The sequence below is a fragment of the Rhipicephalus microplus genome, chromosome 10, assembly GCF_043290135.1.
Source record: "Rhipicephalus microplus isolate Deutch F79 chromosome 10, USDA_Rmic, whole genome shotgun sequence".
NCBI lineage: Eukaryota > Metazoa > Arthropoda > Arachnida > Ixodida > Ixodidae > Rhipicephalus > Rhipicephalus microplus.
In genome coordinates, this window is record NC_134709.1 from 37,010,500 (window position 1) to 37,031,762 (window position 21,263).

The 21,263-nt window shown below is 46.7% G+C and overlaps 1 protein-coding gene across 1 annotated transcript in view; it reads left to right on the forward strand.

Annotated features, from left to right (window-relative positions):
• Positions 1-21,263, forward strand: part of LOC119181797 (uncharacterized) — a 214,431-nt gene that overhangs the window by 17,227 nt on the left and 175,941 nt on the right. The window contains exon 4 of the mRNA XM_075875477.1: positions 21,106-21,163. Coding sequence (XP_075731592.1) covers positions 21,106-21,163 — 58 coding nt within the window. The remainder of the gene's footprint in view (positions 1-21,105; positions 21,164-21,263) is intronic.

Consider the following 21,263-nt stretch of genomic DNA (forward strand, 5'->3'; position numbering starts at 1 on the left):
CGGACGCACGAACAGACGCACGCATGGACGGGCTGATGGACGCATGGACGGTCACAATGACGGACGCATGGACGGACGGAAGCAAGAACGAACGGACGGACGAATTCTTCGCCCCACTCTCCATCGTTCACTCCGTGGATATGCTGCCATTTTTTTCTTGTATGTACAAGTACCTCTGTACTTATATATTTCACTGGGAAACACAAGCCCCTGGGTGACTTTATCATAGCCCATTTTAGGCTGTCACCTTATTAAGGGGAACTATGGACATGACGGTGCGTTCAAGAGAAAGTGAGCGACAACGGTCGTTATCGTTGCTGCTGCCTCGACTCAAAGAATAGTTTAACGCGTCCTTCATTAGTCTGGGTTTTTACAGTTATCTTCGCGAAAAACGCGCGACTCCTTTCACAACCCAGCAAGCGATTATTTCTGTATACGTGTTTCATTTGCAAAACGCGTGCCATACGGGAACTATGTATATATTTCCGCGATATCGGCGCAGTTCGGCGTACGAAAACAACGATTTGGCGAGCTCGGAGGGAAAACTTCTGAAGAAGTGGAAGATGGCTTCAGGTTTGCGTGTTTGGAATAACCGCGCAACGGACGGAACTGCCATCGACGAGTTCTGCTCACACTAATGCACCCGAGCCTCCTTCAACTTTGCGATGCGTCACGAGGAGTGGTTCTTGTTTTTGCTTGTAGTTTGTGGTACTGTTTGTTGGAAGGAAGAGAAGGAGAAATAAAACTGAAGAATGATAAAAAAAAAAGGAGCCGGGGTGGGAACGAAAGACAATATTCAGGAGCCTTTCTTCCCTCTCGGGAAAAGGAGGTAAGCGAAGCCTTCGCGTGTGGGTTTCTGACGTAGTATACTTTCCTCTGTCTGTCTGTCTGTCTGTCTGTCTGTCTGTCTGTCTGTCTGTCTGTCTGTCTGTCTGTCTGTCTGTCTGTCTGTCTGTCTGTCTGTCTGTCTGTCTGTCTGTCTGTCTGTCTGTCTGTTTTCATTTGCTTAGAAGCGCAATAATTCATTTGATACCGGAAACGGCGATGACCATGCGTTCGTATGCAGGCTATGGTGAAATGTTGCTACGTAAAATCACAAGGGATTTCGATGAAAGATGATATTGTCATGTCAGTAACGGCTGATCGCCATCAAGCGCAAGGTTCGGAGAGCATCAGAGCACGCGTTCTAAAGAGGGCTCGTACGTTCTACTCTAATTTGCGTGTGCCGGTTAATCTGAGCTGTTGCTCTGAGCTGTTCTGGTTAATCTGAGCTGTTCCCTCCTTGTTGAACAAGGAGGGAACAAAGAAGGACAACGGAAAATATGGAAGTAAGGTAGGAAATGGGCTTTGCGTGAGAAGAACTTTAAGAATGACTGAGTGATCCCACAAGAAGGATCGAAGATTGACGAAATGATGGAACGAACGTAGACATGCGCAGAGTTCTGTATTAGGCAGAAAATGGGGAGCGGGGGGGGGGAAGCAAAACTCAATCGCTCCGTCGCAGTGCCTGCCCCCTTTCTGCACCCGTTCGTCGAGTCCAAAATACAGCAGTCTTCATCGGGGATTGTCGCTAACTTTCTGGAAGTAAACTATTTTTAAAATGCAGTGTCAAAGGTCTTCGGCCGCTATTGTCACCTAAAACTTGCTTTTCCATAACCCTGCTGCTTAGACAATGTAGAAACATGTCCGACTAACGCTATGGTGTAATCTTTGCGCCCTAAGCCCCTCCCCCTCCCAGGCAATCGCCCCCTCCACTTTGCGCACACTTCTGGTAACGAAGCAAATCGAGCTCTGCAAACGACTGCGCCGAGACCAATCGTAGAATGAACGCCTTGGAAACTGTTGACTCCGAGGAAAAGGCGATAGCTCATAGGAATGTGGACTGTAGGGCTGTGTATAGTGCGTAGGAAAGCAGCTGAAAATGAAATCACTCTGTCGTACAAGCGTCCACAGGCGCCGAGTTGCAACGGTGTTCTTGTGCGCCCCACGTTTGTGTGCCTGTACTCCCTTTGGAAGTCACGAGGTGACAGGCGCCCCTCACTTGGCGATGGCAAGCACGTAACCGGAAATGACAGCCGCGCACGGTGTGGCCCGTTTCCTGCTTTGGCAGTCTGGATTCGTAGTCGCACTCACAACTGATGACGATGATGATGATGCCACCTTCGCACCCACTTGGCGAGGACGCTCGCTTTCTCTTCATCTGTTCGACTGTGTGCAGAACTGTATCGCACTTGAGCTTGTTTTTTCTGTGTATTTTCTTTCTCCCCATTCTCTTGCTGTTCTTCTTTGATCTTTTTTTTTATCGCACTGCGCACCGGCATTCCCCGCCGTAGGCGATATTCCCGACACTGTTGTCTATCGAAAGAGCAGGGGGTCTTGACTGCGTTCGTTGCATTGCAGTATGTTTTTTTTACCACGAAAGCTGTTATGAGATCACAACACGGTTCACCGTGCGCGCCCTAGCTGCCCGCCGTCACCGGTAAAAACGCGAAGGACGCAATGACATTCGAGTCCGGGTCTCCTGCCTGCCAGCCCGGCATTCTACCACAGAGCCATGCCGGTGCTTGAAACTCTTTCGCAATCTGGCCTTAGGCAGGCTTGATGTCGGGAAATGAATCTTGTTGATATGACTAATAAAGTGTTTTAGAAGAGCAAAGGAACAACTAGGTGTCTACAGTCCAAGCGAGCCGAGGTACGAGTCGGAGCGTTCGTGTTAAAGGTGCTGACAGCTGTACATGCATGTTTCAACGAGTATGTTAGGCGCGCGTCAGGTTTATTGCGCGTGAACCGACGAGTCGGCGCTGTAGCGAGCGGCGGTTCCGGCACGTGTTGCGGGCGAACGAACGAGGTGGCAGCTGCGGGTGTCGCAGCGAGCGCGCGGCAGGCGAGGGAGAGTGTGACGTAAGCGCGCAATGCGAGGGGAGCGTGACGTCAACGCGCAGCAGTGGCGTGACCTACCTGGCACCGCGCCAACGTCTGCGGCGTGCGGTGCGTTATTGCGGAGGGACAGCGTTACACAAGCAAGCCAAAGGGCTGTTTCGCATCTAAAACGACGTCTGCACCGGACCTCGCGATTCTTCTAAAATTGTGAGATATGATGTGAATGTAGGGCACAACCGCAACCCCTTTTTTTTCCTCGTGTGGCGCTGTCACGCTCATTCGAACTTTACCGGTACTTCTTGCTCAGGCGGCTCATAATAATTCCAGTATTTCTTCATGTGTCAATTGAACTAATACCCATGGCCGCTGTCGCACGTGCGTAAACGAAAACGTTATACCGAAAGAAATATAAACTGAGGGTGATTGATGCCATCGTTCTAGTACTAGGATGTCAAAGTGTTGCCCCGCACATACGATCAAAAGTATTAGCATATATGCCTGCAAACACAGCGTTAGCAGGATAAACCAACCTTCCCGCCAGCGCTCTTTGCCGTTGCAGCTCCAATAGAACCTACAGTAGACAATATACATTGTACACACAGCTTATCGACTACAGAACCAGCGTGTTATTATGAAAGTTTATGAGATAAACGAAGCACCCGTGTGCCTCTGGCGTGCGCGTATGTGCGTGCGTTCGTATACCCGCGGGCGTCGGTGTAGCCTGCATGCGAGCGTTGATATAGGAGGAAAAATGGGTGACCGAAAGGGGAGAATCTATTATAGATCGCGCTGACAGGAGTGTATACGGTGTGTCTTTTATCTCCGCTCTCATAATCATCCCTCAAGAACGCTCCCTGCACCCCCACCCCCCTCCATTTTTCTTTTCCTTTCTTCGCCTTTTATCTTTGCGGGGCATGCAGAGGTGGTCTGCGAACGGCGCAGATTGATAAGGGGCCGCGAGAACCGCTAAGTGAATAAGCCGCGTTGAAAGGCGAGCATACGGTTGATTTCAGTGAAAAGGGGTCTTGCCCATTGCGCGTCTCTCAGAGCGTATATACGCTCGTTTCGTAACACGTTTTTACACTGCGTATAAACGCATTTTAACACCCGTGTGAGTGTTTGCGTGAATACGCCATAGTGCCGTAAAATTTCTATATGCTCGTTCGCTGTGGGTAAGGAAGCGTATTGTCTGAACATGTATGCTAGTGCCTCATAGCACATTTAGGGTCGTATGTGCGTATGTACATGTTATAGCTCTATAGAGCAATAAGATTCGCACTCTCTTAATTTGTAATTTCCTAGTGTAATGTTCTGTATCTACGCACGAGCGACAGCTGGCATGCCTATGAGCTTAATTGATGCACGATCATACAATGTAATATTATATGGCCTGTTGAATTGCGTTTAAGGGTCTTGCCAACGTTTAGTAATTTACCGAATCTTTCATTGCACACAAAGCACCCATTTTTAGCATTTGGACTTAGAGACCTATATATAGGCCTTTAAGCACCTATATTTAATTATACGCTATAGCATATAATTTCCTCTCGTATAATTTGCTCTTGTATAATTTACTCTTCATCTGCTGTCTCCTTTTGCGGCTTGCAAAATTTCGTCTGTTCTTTTTTTTCTTATGGGTACCGTCGTTCCAGTGATCGCACCTTGGTGCTGCTCCTGAGCAGGTGAAATAAGCTCCTTATAGATTAGTGTAATTCAGTGAGAACTGATAAAAAGCAAAAGCTGCCGGAGAGTTAAAAAGAAAAAACCGCCAGGCCTGCGCAGAATACAGTCACAGCGAAAGCTGGAAGAGTAGCCTTTCAGAGCCTCTTTAAAGCAATCTTCGGGTAACTGCTACAAGCACACTTGATGGGTACCCACTACCGCATAACTCATCATTGATTTTGTGGAGTACGGAGACAATCAATATGCCATCATTTGTCATTCTCCGGGGAAGCGCGATACCCAGCAAGGAATTTCGTGCAATTTTTTTTTATATCTTGTGACTGACGATGATGAAGAATTATGCCTGAACATTTTATAGTGGGTTGAAGCATTCGACGAGCCGCTTGTTACACAATTCGCATTGTGTCTGGTCGTACATTTGCTGTTTTCACACGCTTCAGTACTCAAATTAACGTCGTTTCTTTCCCCACATTAAGCCCCACATCGGAGTTCTAAATTTTTCTTTTATTTCCTGTGAAAGTGGCTACGGACACCGGCGGTGGCGGCGGGCAACTACGGCGCGCGCGTCCTTTGTTGTGATTTTGATAGATACGATATAGATAGATCATCATCATCATCATCATCATCATCATCAGCCTGACTACGTCCACTGCAGGACAAAGGCCTCTCCCGTGTTCCGCCAGTTAACCCGGTCCTGTGCTTGCTGCTGCCAATTTATACCCGCAAACTTCTTAATCTCATCTGCCCACCTAACCTTCTGTCTCCCCTAACCCGCTTCCCTTCTCTGGGAATCCAGTTAGTTACCCTTAATGACCAGCGGTTATCCTGTCTACGCGCTACATGCCCGGCCCATGTCCATCTCCTCTTCTTTATTTCAACTATGATATCCTTAACCCGCGTTTGCCCCCTAATCCACTCTTCTCTCTTCTTGTCTCTTAAGGTTACACCTACCATTTTTCTTTCCATTGCTCGCTGCGTCGTCCTCAATTTAAGCAGAACCCTCTTTGTAAGTCTCCAGGTTTCTGCTCCGTAGCTAAGTACCGGCAAGATACAGCTGTTATATACCTTCCTCTTGAGGGATAGTGGCAATCTACCTGTCATAATTTGAGAGTGCTTGCCGAATGTGCTCCACCCCATTCTTATTCTTCTAGTTACTTCAATCTCGTGGTTAGGCTCTGTGGTTATTACCTGCCCTAAGTAGACATAGTCTTTTACAACTTCAAGTGCACTATTACCTATCTCGAAGCGCTGCTCCTTTCCGAGGTTGTTGTACATTACTTTCGTTTTCTGCAGATTAATTTTAAGACCCACCTTTCTGCTCTCCTTGTCTAACTCCGTGATCATGAGTTGCAATTCGTCCCCTGAGTTACTCAGCAATGCAATGTCATCGGCGAAGCGCAAGTTACTAAGGTATTCTCCATTAACTCTTAACCCTAACTGTTCCCATTCTAGGCTTCTGAAAACCTCCTGTGAGCACGCGGTAAATAGCATTGGGGAGATTGTGTCCCCCTGCCTTACACCCTTTTTGATTGGTATTCTGTTGCTTTCTTTATGAAGCACTATGGTAGCAGTTGATCCCCTGTAGGTTTCTTCGAGAATGTTTATATATACTTCATCTACGCCCTGATTCCGCAGTGTCTGCATGACGGCTGATATTTCTACTGAATCAAACGCCTTCTCGTAATCTATGAAGGCTATGTATAGTGGTTGGTTATACTCTGAGCATTTCTCTATTACCTGATTGATAGTATGAATGTGGTCAATTGTTGAGTAGCCTGTTCTAAATCCTGCTTGTTTCTTTGGTTGATTGAATTCTAATGTTTTCTTTACTCTGTTAGCAATTACCTTTGTAAATAGCTTGTATACTACAGAGAGCAAGCTGATCGGCCTGTAATTCTTCATGTCCTTGTCATCTCCTTTCTTATGTATTAAGATAATGTTAGCGTTCTTCCAAGACTCTGGTACCCTTCCCGTCAGGAGACACCTCGTAAACAGGGTGGCTAGTTTTTCTAACACAATCTGTCCTCCATCTTTCAGCAGGTCTGATGTTACCTGATCCTCACCAGCAGCTTTGCCTCTTTGCATGGTCTCCAAGGCTTTTCTGACTTCTTCTATCATTACTGGTGGGGTGTCATCTGGGTTACTGCTAGTTCTTATAGTATTAAGGTCGTGGTTGTCTCGGCTACTGTACAAATCTCTGTAAATCTCCTCCGCTATTTTAACTATCCTATCCATATATTGGTAGTTATTTTGCCTTCTTTGTCCTTTAGTTCATACATCCGACTTTTGCCTATTCCAAGTTTCCTCTTCACTGCTTTGACGCTTCCTCCGTTTTGCAGAGCGTGTTCAATTCTCTCCATGTTATACCTTCTTACATCGCATACCTTACGTATAATAATCAACTTCTAAATTCCTGACTTTCTCTGAACAAGCGAAATGGAAGAAGTCACCCCCCGGGATGGGGGACCATCCATCCAACGAGACAGCGGGCCCTAGTCGTTTGCATAAGGATGGACCGAATGTGGGCGACCGCGTTGGCGCATCTGCTCCTTGTGATGATTCTACCGAGAGCTAATCAGTGGAAGAGATGGAATCAGAAGCCGACTTCAGGACATTCCATACCCGCCGGTTGAAAAGGAAGCTTCGCAGGACGTCATCCACGGCGGAGCCACAACCGGCGCTAGACAAAGGCAAGCGATGTTTCACCATCTCGTATGTACCCATGTCTACATCAGACAACCTGAACTCACTAAACAGGCAGTCATTGACTAATTATTTCGAGCGAGTAGCACCTGCTCAAGTGAATGAAATTTGCATAAATAGCAGGAAAAACATATTGTCAGTTGATGTGACAAATAAAACCATTCTTGACAGACTGAAGACCGTCACGCAGCTCGGAAATATTTGAGTTCGCGCGTTTCTCGCTCACGGGAAAGGAACAACGACTGGCGTGATAAATGATGTCGACGCTGACATCACAGACGCTGACCTGCAGAATCTTGTGACGTAAACAGTCAGAATCGTGACCATACGCCGCATCGGGCAGTTTCGCTGCATCAAACTAGTATTTGATTCTGAGACTCTGCCCCCTAGCGTGAAGGTCGGATACGTGAGACATCCCGTGCGCCCTTACGTGCCATGGCCTTTGCAGTGTCACAAGTGCTGCAAGTTGGGACACGTCAGCGCAGTGTACAAAGGTGAGACAACTTGCCAGCGGTGCGGCGGGTCTCATAAGGTGGAAAACTGTGATACTGCTGTTCCATTGAAATGCCCAAACTGCTCTGGTGCACATGAAGCAACGTCGAAAGAGTGCCCGAAGATCAAAGAAGAAATTCGCGTCCTGCGGAAGATGGTCAGAGACAACTCGACACACAGAGAGGCAGTAACGTCCATCCGCCGACACAGACGTCGTCCAAAACGTAGACACCAGCGAAAGCATAGTGGACATAGGAGTGATGCATCATCATCAGTAACAGATGAACATACACGTGCGCATTATCAGGCCGCTGCACCCATGTACGCACCACGTTCCCAGGGATGCAGAAAGTGGACCAACGCCCGCGTTGCACGCCGATGCTTCAGATACTGAGTGGCCTTCGCTTACGACCGGAGCAATTAAAAAGACCGCATCATGGGCGGCAACTTCAAAGAGGGCGGAAAATGATAGGCAAGACACTGAGAAGAGCCAAACTATGCTGAAGCATCTACTAAAATCTATTCGTGCAATTCTCAACGAGCTACACACACCAGGAGCGAAAACAGCAGTGCAGATCCTCAACGTGCTGGAACCGCTACTGCTGACCCTTCCATAAACAATATGGCGAATTTCTTCAATGAGCTTGTGCGCACCTCTGCTATAATGCAGTGGAACGCACGAGGTTTGCGAAGCTGGTTGTTTGACTTTCGACAACGGATGTTATAATACAAATTTCCGTTGGTTGTAATATGTGAGCCGAATGTGATGTCGTTTCGTATTTCCGGATACGTCACTTTGTGTTCACGTGATGATCGAAATGCGAGCAAAGTACGTCAAGATTTAACGTACGTATATGCGTACGTCAAGATTTAACGTACGTGAGACATGCCGTGGCTCCTCATGCTTTTAACGACTATATTTGCCTATCTATAAAGCACAAGCGACGTTCAATATCAATCATTGGTGGATACATTCCTCCTAGAAGTCACGTGGACTGTTCCCATCTCTTGTCTGTGCTCCAAGCTTGCCCTGGACCACATGTATTAGTTGGGGATTTTAATGCACATCATCCCATGTGGGGTTCTGCCTCAATGAACACCCGCGGTAGTGACATTGCCGATTTTGTGCTCAATCAGGGCCTGATGTCCATTAACGATGGCTCACCTATTTACCTCTGTGGCGCATCGTACAGCAGCTGTCTAGACGTATGTTTTGTGAGCAGAAGTCTCTTGCCTACCACCTGCTGGTTCGTAGACGTTGAAACACATGAAAGTGACCATCTCCCTACATATATACAGCTAAAAGTATTCCGTCGTTCGACTCCCCCGCCTGTGAAAAGCGTAGACTGGCCAGGATTCCAAGCTTCTGTAAATGCTCAGTGCGGGAACATTCAATCTATAGCTGAAATAGAAAGCCTAATTGCATCAGCCTTAACAACGCATATGAAACTTGTGAATGTGTCGCTACCAAGATCACAACTTGACGCACAATATGAATAGCTTCGTGCAATCCGTCGCCGGGCAAAGAGAAAATACAGGAGGACGAAATCACCATATGACCTATCTACAGCACGCCAAGCACAACGACATGTATTGCGACACCTCGATAAGCTCAATAGGCAACGGTGGAGGGTATTTTGTAGCTCTCTTGATCCCAGAAAACCCCTGTCTCGAATATGGCAAACTGCCTGAAGCCTTCAGACGCCCACTCAACAGTTGTTCCCTTTCCGATCTTTGGCTCTAAAGCAAGGTCGACCTGAAGTAGAGGTTGCAGAAGATTACTGCCACTTACTCGTAGGTATGTCCTCCTCATCGATATCACCTTCGTATTTAGCCTCACCGCCATCCAGCGACGATCGCCTCGAATTACCATTCACAATGCACTAACTCGACGCTGCGATTTCCACGTCCCGACGGTCGTCCGCACCAGGGCCTGACGGAATTACTTATTCGGCTCTATATCACCTCAGCCAGGAAGCAAGGCAGGCTCTCTTGTCGTTCTACAACTCCACGTGGGAAACAGCGACAGTCCCAGAGAGTTGGAAGTGCAGCCGCATAGTGGCCTTACTGAAACCAGGCAAGTGTTCACACGAGTTGTCTTCTTATAGACCCATTGCCCCAGCCAGTTGCATCGGTAAGGTGATGGAACGCATGGTGCTGGCAAGATTGGAATGGCTGCTAAAGAATGATGTCGGCTTACCAGATTTTATAACTGGCTTCCGTAGAGGTCGATCATCTATAGACGGTGTTGTAGATCTAGTTTCTTCTGTTGAAAAGGAAAGACAACGTCGGAGATTGGTAGGGGCCATTTTCTTAGATATAAAGGGCGCGTACGATAGCGTCTACCATGAGGCCATTCTTTACGCACTTGAAGACATCGGCGTAGGTGGCCGACTACACGCATGGATAGGGAGCTATCTCAGAGGACGTACCATTTTTATGTCGACATCCGACGGTGACACGGCGAGGCACCTCGTAAGCCGTGGAGTTCCACAAGGCGCCGTCCTGAGCCCCATGCTTTTTAACATAGCACTTATTGGCCTTGAAGCTGAGCTTACCGACGTTGTCAGAATCAGTGCGTATGCGGACGACATATGCATATGGGCATCTGGAGCAACGCGACCACAACTGCGAGCAAGGCTACAACAAGGCACATCAATAACATCTAAGTACTTACGTCGTCAGGGCCTGGAACTTTCAATAGCAAAATGTGCTGCATTGGCATTTACGAAGAAATCAATGTCGCGGTACCCAATCTTCGCTCACGGAGCAGTGATTCCCGTGGTCAAGCACCACCGCTATTCAGGGGTCGTCATTGATCGCAACCTGTCCTGGTCAAAGCATGTGACTTTGCTGCGAAACAAACTAATCAGTTTTGTGTATGTTCTTCGTGTTATAGCAGGACTGAGTTGGGGCCCTTCGGAGAAAAGTCTTCTGCAGGTATACAAAGCATTGTTTGTGGGCTATATGAGGTACAGCTCACCTGTGCTTTCTAGCATGGGGGCAACGTGCCTTCGTACTTTAGAGAGCCTTCAGGCACGAGCACTGAGAATATGCCTTGGCCTGCCATGGTGCACGTCCACCTCTGGCATTATAGAGGAGTCACGCACCTAACCTATACAGGTTTACACGTCCTGCAAGCCTCTTCGAGTGCACATTCGTCTGCTGACCCGACATGCACAGCACCCGTTGTCTTCGCTACAAGTGGACCGACCAGGCTGCACCTATTTGCTATGCCTCGATACGCATAGGCACATGATCCCTTCAGGCTTTGCACCTGCCGTAATCCCTGCAGTGCCTCCATGGACATTGACTAAACCGCTGGTGTGCCTTCACATACGTGGAATTTCGTATAAGTCGCGTGTTTCTTATATTGCCCTCAAGCAACTTACCTTGGCACATTTAGATGACCGATACAGCGACTCTTTCCACTATCACAACGATGGATCCGTAACTTCATCCGCCTCAGCTGCAGCTTTCGTGATCCCTCAACTCAGTATTTCCCGACAGTACAAATTAGATCATAGGTCATCTTCGACAGCTGCAGAACTTGTTGCTATACAAGAAGCCATAAAATTTGTGAACGACCAAGCACCGCGTAAACGGACGATTCTGTCTGATTCAAAATCAGCGCTTCAAGCTATCCATTCTTGCTCAAGAAGAGGCCAATTTTACGAGTTAACGTTAGGAATCGTCCAAGCATTTGACCTAACACACAGGAGCGGTCACGTGATTACACTCCAATAGATTCCTGGACACTGCGGTCTAGTTGGCAACGAAACAGCCGATAGTGAAGCAAGAGCGGCAATATACAATGCTCCTATGTACGCCAAAGTACCGTACTCGCGAGGTGACGTCAACACATTGTTGAGATCACTCATGCGCGAATTCGCTGCCACTTACTGGTCGCTACCAGATCACCGGAACAAGCGCCTGCGGGAAACAGACCCCGGTATGACTTTTCGTCTTCCAGATAAAATCAGCCGAAGACATGCTAATATACTGCACCGAATTCGCCTGGGCGTCGCCTTCACTCGCCACTACACCCACCTAATCGGCCGTGCGGACAGCCCGAATTGTGAACGCTGCCAAGTACGCGAAACGATAGCTCACATATTTTGTGACTGTGCATTATACGTGGCGCAAAGAAAAATGCTAACTGCAACGTTGGCAAGCATTGGACGAACACCGTAAAGTGAAAGCCACTTATTGTCGGCAATGAACGACCAAACAGTGTCAAAAACTGCTACAAAGGCTGTTCTAGACTTTATAAAAAGCACTGGACTAGAAACTAGAATATAGGGTACTATGATAAGTGGCTACTGTACATACGCACCACCTCTTCTTGTTCCCATCATCACCCTTCATCCCTCTTTCCTTCCCCTTTCCCTTATTTCCTGTGTAGAGTAGCAGGCTAGAGCGAACTAGCTCAGGCCGACCTCTCTGCCTTCTAATAAATTCTCACTCATTCAAAACTTCTAAAGCTCTGCCAGTTCTATTTTGTCTGTTGTATTTGAGACTTTCATGATTTGACGCTTCTTAATTAGGTTCTTCGTTTCCTGGGAAAGCTTGCCAGTGTCCTGTCTCACTACCCTGCCTCCAACTTCCACTGTGCACTCCGTAATGATACTCGTCAGATTATCATTCATTGTATCTACGCTTAGGTTGGTTTCCTCACTAAGAGCCGAGTACCTGTTCTGCAGCGACACTCTGAATTCCTGTACTTTCCCTCTCAGTGCTAGATCATTGATTGGCTTCTTGCGTATCAGTTTCTGTCGTTCCTTCTTCAAGTCTAGGCGAATTCGAGACCGTACCATTCTATGGTCACTGCATCGTACCTTGCCAACCACTTCCACATCCTTCACGATTCCTGGGTGTGCAGTCATTATAAAGTCTATTTCGTTCTTATTTTCGCCATCAGGGCTCCTCCATGTCCACTTGCGGTTTTCTCGTTTTCGGTAGAAGGTATTCAAAATCCGCAAATTATTGCGTTCCGCGAATTCTACTAGTAGCTCTCCTCTGGCATTTCTAGTGCCCATGCCATAATCTCCTACTGCCTGGTCTCCAGCCTGCTTCTTCCCTACCTTTGCATTAAAGTCGCCCATAACTATAGTATACTGTGTTTTTACCTTATTCATTGCCGATTCCACGTCTTCGTAGAAGCTTTCAACTGAAGCGTCATCATGGCTGGATGTAGGCGCGTGAGCCTCTACTACCTTCATCTTGTATCTTTTATTCAGTTTAATTACAATACCTACCACCCTTTCATTAATGCTATAGTATTCCTCTATGTTGCCAGCTATGTTTCTGTGAATTAGGAACCCCACTCCCAGTTCTCTTTTGTCTGCCAAGCCCCGATAGCAAAGGACGTGCCCATTCTGTAGCACAGTATAGGCCTCATCTGTCCTACTAACCTCACTGAGCCCTATTATATCTCATTTAACACCCTCTAGCTCCTCGAATAGTACAGCTAGACTTCCCTCACTTGATAAGGTTCTTAAATGTTGCCACGTTCAGGTTTAGGATAGATAGATATGTGGGGTTTAACGTCCCAAAACCACCATATGATTATGAGAGACGCCGTAGTGGAGGGCTCCGGAAATTTCGACCACCTGGGGTTCTTTAACGTGCACCCAAATCTGAGCACACGGGCCTACAACATTTCCGCCTCCATTGGAAATGCAGCCGCCGCAGCCGGGATTCGAACCCGCGACCTGCGGGTCAGCCGCCGAGTACCTTATCCACTAGACCAGCGCGGTGGGGCTTCGTTGTGATCTCATAACAACCTTCGCTGTAATAGATTATTCGAACTGAAAACGAATCCCAAAGTACGATACGGCTGGGCTCCGCGCGCCTATCGCCCAAAGTGCCACGCGCTGCCAAGAACGCGCCTGTGCTCGACTCCTCAAACGGAAAGAGGTGTAGCCGTAGATTCTCGGCATTCATCGACTCGAAATGGGACACCTCCGAGCCTTTTTTCGGAAGAGTTGTGGACGCTTTAAGTCGAAACGCTTGCCGCCGCGAATAGCAATATGACACGTGTGGGGCACCCTATAGCACAACGCGTACTATCTTTTTCTCTCTTTGTTGTTTTCCAAGAAGCTCTCCGTGTTTTGGGTTCTGGCGGATCGCGCCCGCAAAACGATGCGTATAGAACAAGTTAGGGGCCCATCGCTATAGTTTCCTCCTCTCCGCTCGCCCGCCTCGGTTCCCCTCGCCACCGTCGAAAGAGAGAATAAAACATTTGTTTGCGACCGAGGAAGGAGGGTGGGCGAGTGGGCTCCTTAGTCCGGGATCCCATTGGCACGGGCCCCTGTCCTCGCTCGTCTCACGAGGGCCTCTTGGGTCTTCGGGTCGGAGCTGGAAAGAGCTGCCTCCCACCCTACAGTGTTCTGCTGTGCTCTGGGTTGTAGAGGTGGATTGTGTTGGCATTCCAATACCATGTCGTACAGGGTGGCTGTTTTAGCGACGCAGAACCTGCACTGTGGTGCGTATGTGTCGGGATCTATCTTGGACAGTATGTATGAATTCGGGTAAGACAAAGGTCTGCAGGCGACGCCATGCTACCTGAGATTCTTTACTGAGCCCGGGGGTGGAAGTTTCCGTTTTTCGAATCTTCGATATTCTAGAATATTCGACGCCTCTTTCACGAGTGTCGCGACACTCGGCGGTGGCTCTAAGCTATACCGATCGCTGCGCCCCCTCTGTCTCGTGTGACGTATATGCAGATATTGCTCGCTCTTGTTTTCGGCAGTTGGCCTTTGGACTCGCTCAGGAACAAACACGTGTCGTTCACTCGGAGGAAGGAGAAGTGGAATTATGTAGGAGCGAAAGAACGCTCACAGAAGCGCGAATATGGGCGCAAAAACGAGGTGAAGTTGTTGCCGCAGTGCGTTCAATCGCAGCCTCTGGCTTCAGCATTCACAGTAATCGAAGGGTTTCCTTTGTTTGTGAACATAATTGTTGACGTTTGACGTCCCACAAGGAGAGACGCCGTAGTGGGGGGGGGGGGGGGGGGGCTCCTGTAATTTCGGCGAGAAGACGTTCGTTGGAGAGCCAATAATCAATCCCGAGGTCCAGAAATTGTTGTAAAAGAAGTACGTGCATTTTCGCTTTATTGTTTTGTTTTATTTATCTATTTACAGAATACTGCAGGCCCATTTGAGGGCCCCAGCAGGAGGGGCAAGATCATAGCATTGCACACAGGTGTATAACAGCAAGAACAATAAAAATATACATCGTATACAAAACATACAAAAAGATATATCATAGGTCATTGTTAAATAATATATCAATAAATCATAGGTCATGGTCAAATATCATGGGTGCTGGTTAAATACATGTGAACATGCTGCCGCAAGAATTTCGCGAATAAGCGCTATATTAAGGGACTTACGTGGGTTAAAACATCGATTTCAGTCGATTTCAAAATTTTTCCCTGGCCTCACCACCATTTTCCTCACAGGGTGGGGAAGGCATAGCCCTTTCGTCGTGACTGGTTTAGACCAATCGACAAGCTGACTGCTGCGTCAAGTCACCCATCGGCGACTTTGCGTCACTAAGCGTGAAACGACGATTGGTCAGGCGTAGGAGAGGAGTGCGGGGATCGTTTTTTTTTTTCGAAATGTGGCCGCTGATCCGCACCGTGACCACTGACCCGGCATGTCGGACTTTCCTGCCAGGTAAACGAAAATTAAGGAGAAAAATGGTTTGCCTGTTTATAGCTTTATCTATAGAGTGCTGATGGTCTCTTTAAAAGCGCTGTGACACCTAATAATCATCAAAAAAGATGAAGCAGAAGAAGAACAAGAACTATAGATGAACCGTAAATGCTACTTTTCTGTCGCCGTTTATATGATATCACGATGTTAATGAAGCCATGGTTCTGTAACACTCATCGCGTGATCGTATGCATAACTCTTCAAAGGCGGATTTCCGCTAACAGTCTTGTGGCACTCAAGATGAACTCTGAAGTCGTTTGCAACCTAAAATGGCGCACAGGCTTCGTCCTTATAACTGTGGCGTGCTTGCTTTTTTGTACCCGAGAGTCTTATAAATTGGTTTTCCATTTAACCCCATACACTCTAAGCCAAAAATGGCCAAAATGGGAGCAACGGCTGTTTCTACTCCTTCAGACTGACTGTTACTCTCCGAAAAGACCAAGCGGAACAAGATGGCCGACTTGTTCGAGAATGGGGGAGCAACTGTATTCATCTTAAGTTTGTAAGGGAGCAACGGAAGGAGGAACCGCTGTAAATGCTCTCGTCACGCAACGGTTACTCCCCGGCAGGACACCGCACACAAATATGCATGCCGCCCACATTGATATTCATGGGCCAGATTATTGTTTGTTCTGTGTGCCAAGCTTCACCAAACCAAAACAGTGATTTATTTTAGCATCCGTAGATAATAAGATAGCAGCGCTGGCTGAACACAGAAGGCCTGAGAATACAGTACGGCAAATACCTAACACACGCAGCAGCAGAATGGAGAGTTGGCACGTCAAAGTGGACCGAACGCCGAAACACGTGCAAAACAACAATAAAAAAAGCCTAGGCACGCCGTTCGTCCGCGAAGTAAGGGCGTCAAAGTCGATCAAGCACCGAAACACGTGCATAAGGAGCCCCCCGCCCAGATATATCGGAGAAGAAAAAAAAAAAAAAAAAAAAGCGGACCCAGACGCGCTTCTCATCAGCCATACACTTAGTAGCACGCTTCACCGTGTAGTTTGAGGGCAGAATGACAAATCTGCGCCATCTGCGCCCGCACGAGAAGTGTGGCGCTAGCGTAGCAAACGATGTAAGTTACAAAGTAATTTTTATTCAGTGTTTATGTTGACTAGCACTAAATAAAAATTACACTCAACTTTTTATATTTATTTATGAGTTTTAGTGTACCTCAGTTTTTTTATTATAATTGTATTAGGAAAACACACTGAAATTATTGCGCTGACGCCTGAGCTGCCACTGCTCGACGTTTTTTTTTTTTTTTCTCGGCGCAACTAGGTTCGCGTTCGCACTACTTACTCATTTTCATATGGTCTGTGGTTGGCGAGCACATGGACGTGCGAACTTGTGAGCTACGTTTTGATCGTGTGTGTGTGTCGCAGATTTGCGTTTCTACTTATTCGTGATGAAGGTTAGTGTATATTTATCTTTATGGAGCGCGAAGTAGTTGTGGATTTTGCTGCTGGGTGGAACAAACACATCGTAAACACGTCTTCAGCTATCTGCAAGCCTGTTCGCTCGTCGGACAAAGGACTGTGCATGCATCAGCGTGCAGGTGAGTGGCATTTCCAGCAACATTTAATGCTCTTACAATACATTGTTGAGTGGTTGCGCTATTGAAAGAGAAATGATTTGCTCTTATTCACCGTATCCATTGCTAGCCGTATCGGACTAAATTACCTCTATTACCGCCTGCATACCCTCTTGCTTCCCCTGTCACCACTGCAGTGCCAGTGTACTTTTGCAGTTAAAAGTTCATTTCCGCAACACTACCTCGCTTGAAAAAAACATTGGGGCGGGGTTGTAGCTGCATTCATACTGGCACTTTTCTACCATTGGCTTTATGTAATGTTAACGGCTGAGTGTTGGGGCCTTGGGCCGCATTTTTTAGAGATGTAAAGTGTATGTAAATCAGTAAGTGAACAAATCATTGTCGCATCACTTCACTGGCATAGCCAGGCGGTTGCGCACAGAATTTTTTTTAGGCCGGGCGTAGGGAGCCCAAATTGACGACCATATTCGCTTGCCCGGCCTATCCAGATAAGCGGACCCCCCCCCCCCCCCCCTCCCCGCACGCCTAAAAAAAAAATCTACCCACATCACTGCGTCACTTGCTTCACCTCTGCGCTGAACGTACTATTTTATAAGCGCACCATCAAGCGAGCAGTTTACATATTGACAGAACAATTGGAGGAGGAATGACCCAAATCTTTCAGATTTTTTTAGTCATACAAAACCTTACCAAAACTGAATATTGTAAAAGACAATCATAAATGCTGTATGTTCTCGTTAGCGCTGTCATTATTCTGCATCATGAAATTTTTATGCGCTGTGAAAACTTGGCATGCCGTTGAAGTCACATATCGACGTTAATACCAATCGACGAAAATTTCGACAACCTCAATAACGCCGTTTGGGATTTGCCGCATGCACATAATTAGGCTGATTCCCACTTGGCTGTTCTTAACCTGACTTCACTGCTACCAAATGAAACAATATTTGATGCATGTCCTTTACTTTTTTTTTCAGGGATATGACACAAATTTGGTTATACTGCAGATAAAGATGTTCCCAACGATGCTAAAGTACAGAAAGCAAGTGAATTTTGGTAAGTGCAGACTTTTTGTACTACGTATATGAAAGCATCGCTTTTTAGGGGCAAACTGTGCATGTGTTGGCCAGAGAATAGTTCATTATGCCACATGGTTACACTGGCACTGACAATTCGACATGGCTCCGCTGGCCCGTGTGTGTGCTCACACTGTTACCGTTAAGATAAAATGTTTATACTTTCATTGCAGGGATTGCTGTTTGTACTAAAAAGCCAACTGCCAAGATTTGTTTATGCTGGTACTCCTAAAAGTATGCTTTCCCTATTTACATGGATTTTGGCTTGCACAAAGCATAACACTTGGGCCTAGATTCACAAAGCTGTCCATGCGCAGGCCTTCATAACAGCGTTTCTTGACTTGCCTTTACCCTGTTTTCTGCAGATGTTTCGTGGGTTTAAAAGTGCCACAGCATGTGTACCTCCCACACTCTGAAATATTCGCGTTCAAAGTTCCGCAAGAGTGGGCTTAACTTTCTTGTGCACCTCTTTGCTAGTCAAAGATACTGAAGTGTTATGCTCTTACTAGAGGTGGCAGTGTTTCTAATGTTTGTATTTCCATCACATTGACCAAGTATGCGATCTTGGCTTGACTGGTAGCACATCCTCAACAAATGTCTTTGTGGCACATGTAGAAGGCCGTACAAAATAAATAGGCAGACATTCACACCAGGAGCTAACTTCTAATAATGCTTTTTTTTTTGGAAACGATGGTGTGCTTATTCCAATTTGTCTAACAAGCAGTAACCTGTTTGGCTGTGAACCAACAAGACGTTGAACTAATGAAAGCTTCACATCTTGTTGCTCTCAAATATATATGTATTGGCAAGCTATCTGTGACACTGTCAAACAAAGAATCAGAATATCTGTGCATGCCTTAAGATATATTGCTTCGTTTACATATCTCGTGGCTGTGACTCGTCAACCGAGTGAACGAATGCACCCTAGTTTTCTAAATTTAAAGCATTTTTTGAAGGTAGCACGGTCTACATTTATTTGTCTATAGTTTTGTCCAGTCGTTTGCGTCAGGTACAAAGTAATATACTGAAGATTATCATGTAGCCTCTGCAAATGGTTGCTTTCAAGCAGGCTTTGCATGCTTGGCTTGTGCCTACAAGTATTGCACAATTCAAGACGCAGCAGCGTATGATAGAACAGTAGAATCGAGAGCAACTATGTGCACGAGCTAAATAAGATGAGCGGACAGTACGTGTTATTTGCCACACACAAGACCTCATTTAGAATGCCCATTGGTGAATGGGCTCATAGGTCACTCAGCTGTGTATAGGAAACAAGTTAACTGTACCTAAGGGTATCTTTAACTGCTACAAATATGCCTTGTTGAGGTGCTGCACATTTTCTTCCAGAATATTGCTGTCTGAGACATCATGTGAAGAGCGTCTACCACATCAGCATTTATATGGCTTGCCAAGTTACGTTTGGCCGAACCTTCCTTTTTTTCACATTTCGTTTTGCAGTAGACATCCTAGAATGTAAGCACTGCTGCAGTGTGTATGACTCATTGTTATGAATTAATTCTGGCATGTTTAACCTCACATTTCTATTTTTTTTCTTGCAGAAATGAGATGCTTCACATATGCCTGCGGTGACGTTCTGCTGCGCTAGCCTGATGGAAACACCAGCTGCGACACTTGAGTTCTTCAGAATTGGAGAAGTTGCCTTCTCTCACCAATGATGACACAGACTGCCCTATGCTAGAAATTCAAGATTGTTTTTCCACGGATGACGCAGAAAACCTTTGATGTATTATGGTGTTTGTTTAGTGCTGGCTGTGGTGTGGCGAAGTCTACTTTTACGTGTGGTCACACGTCGCCTCATAAAAAGAACAATAAAGCATTTATTTTCCTTTCAATATTGTCCACTTTTTGCGTTAGAAGCACCCAAGCAGTGCTCTTCCAAGGAGCTCTCGCCATGTGTTAAGCGTGTGACAAGCATACTCGAGATAAATACTCATTTCCCCAAGGAGTAACTGGAAGCATGTGCAGTTGGTTTCCAGAGAGTAACTGCGAACACGTGGGAGGAACGGTAAAGAGTAACTGTTGCTCTTAGAAGAGCAACTGGTGGGAGTAATGGTTGGTCGGCAGGGAGCAACTGGTGGGAGTAACTGTTGGTCTGCAGGGAGGAACTGGAGGGAGTAACTGTTCATCCCCCGAAGGAGGAACTGAAAGGAGAGCAACGGTTCCTCCCTCTGCAGTTACTCCTTTTAGGAGAGTAATGGGAGTGGCAATGCAATTGCTCCCTGAAAGGAGCAACCCCTATACCCCTGTTGCTCCGTTTTGGCTTAGAGTGTAGGCGCTTTTTATCTCTGCTGTTGTAAGTAATATGCATGTTAGTAACTGAGAGTTCCCCGTCCTGATACATAATATGTTTCGTTTGGCCGACAGTGAAGTGGCAGTCTTTGCTGAAATAGGCTACTTTCATGATCCGTTTTTTTTATGCACCTTGCATCTTAACACAACTAATGGCTGCTGATCTTCACGTGGAAAGGAAGCCGTATCTTGAGCTTAGCTAGGCTTGGCTGCCATGCGTGTTTATACCGGGAGATCGAGCTCATTCTACATTTCCGCTTCGTAGCACAAGCGAACTGCGTTTTAACACGCTCTTTGCGGAAGGGACTATCTGACATTATTTGTGTTAAATACATCGCAGGAAGGTGACAGAATTATGAAAGGGATCTATTGGATAGGAGGTTCAAAATTTTGACTCAAATCTAGCGACATGAATACGTGTCTGTAGTACAACAACAACGACAGCAGCAACAAGACCAAAAACAACAACGGTAACCTTATTACGTGGAAAGTGGTTTACGTCACGTACTTTATCAAATGCGATTGGACAGGGAATCTGCAAAATTTCAACAGGTAAGTGTTATTATGATTGCTGGGGGCGGCGCTTGCATTTATGCTTAGTCTCTAAACGGAACGTAGTTCTAGAGCTTGCCTTTAAGCATGACATATCTTTAAGCACACCGCATCCTTATACTTGTTGCAGAGACCCGCTGAGCGGAGCTTCAAGAACCAACAGGAATCGCTTCGGGCCACGAGAAAAGGTAAGCTGCCGCATGCGTTGGACTCCAGTTTCTCAGGTTCTGCATGCGTTTGTCTAATTTATTTTGTCGAGAAGGTATACTGTTGTCGGGGTGACTGTTG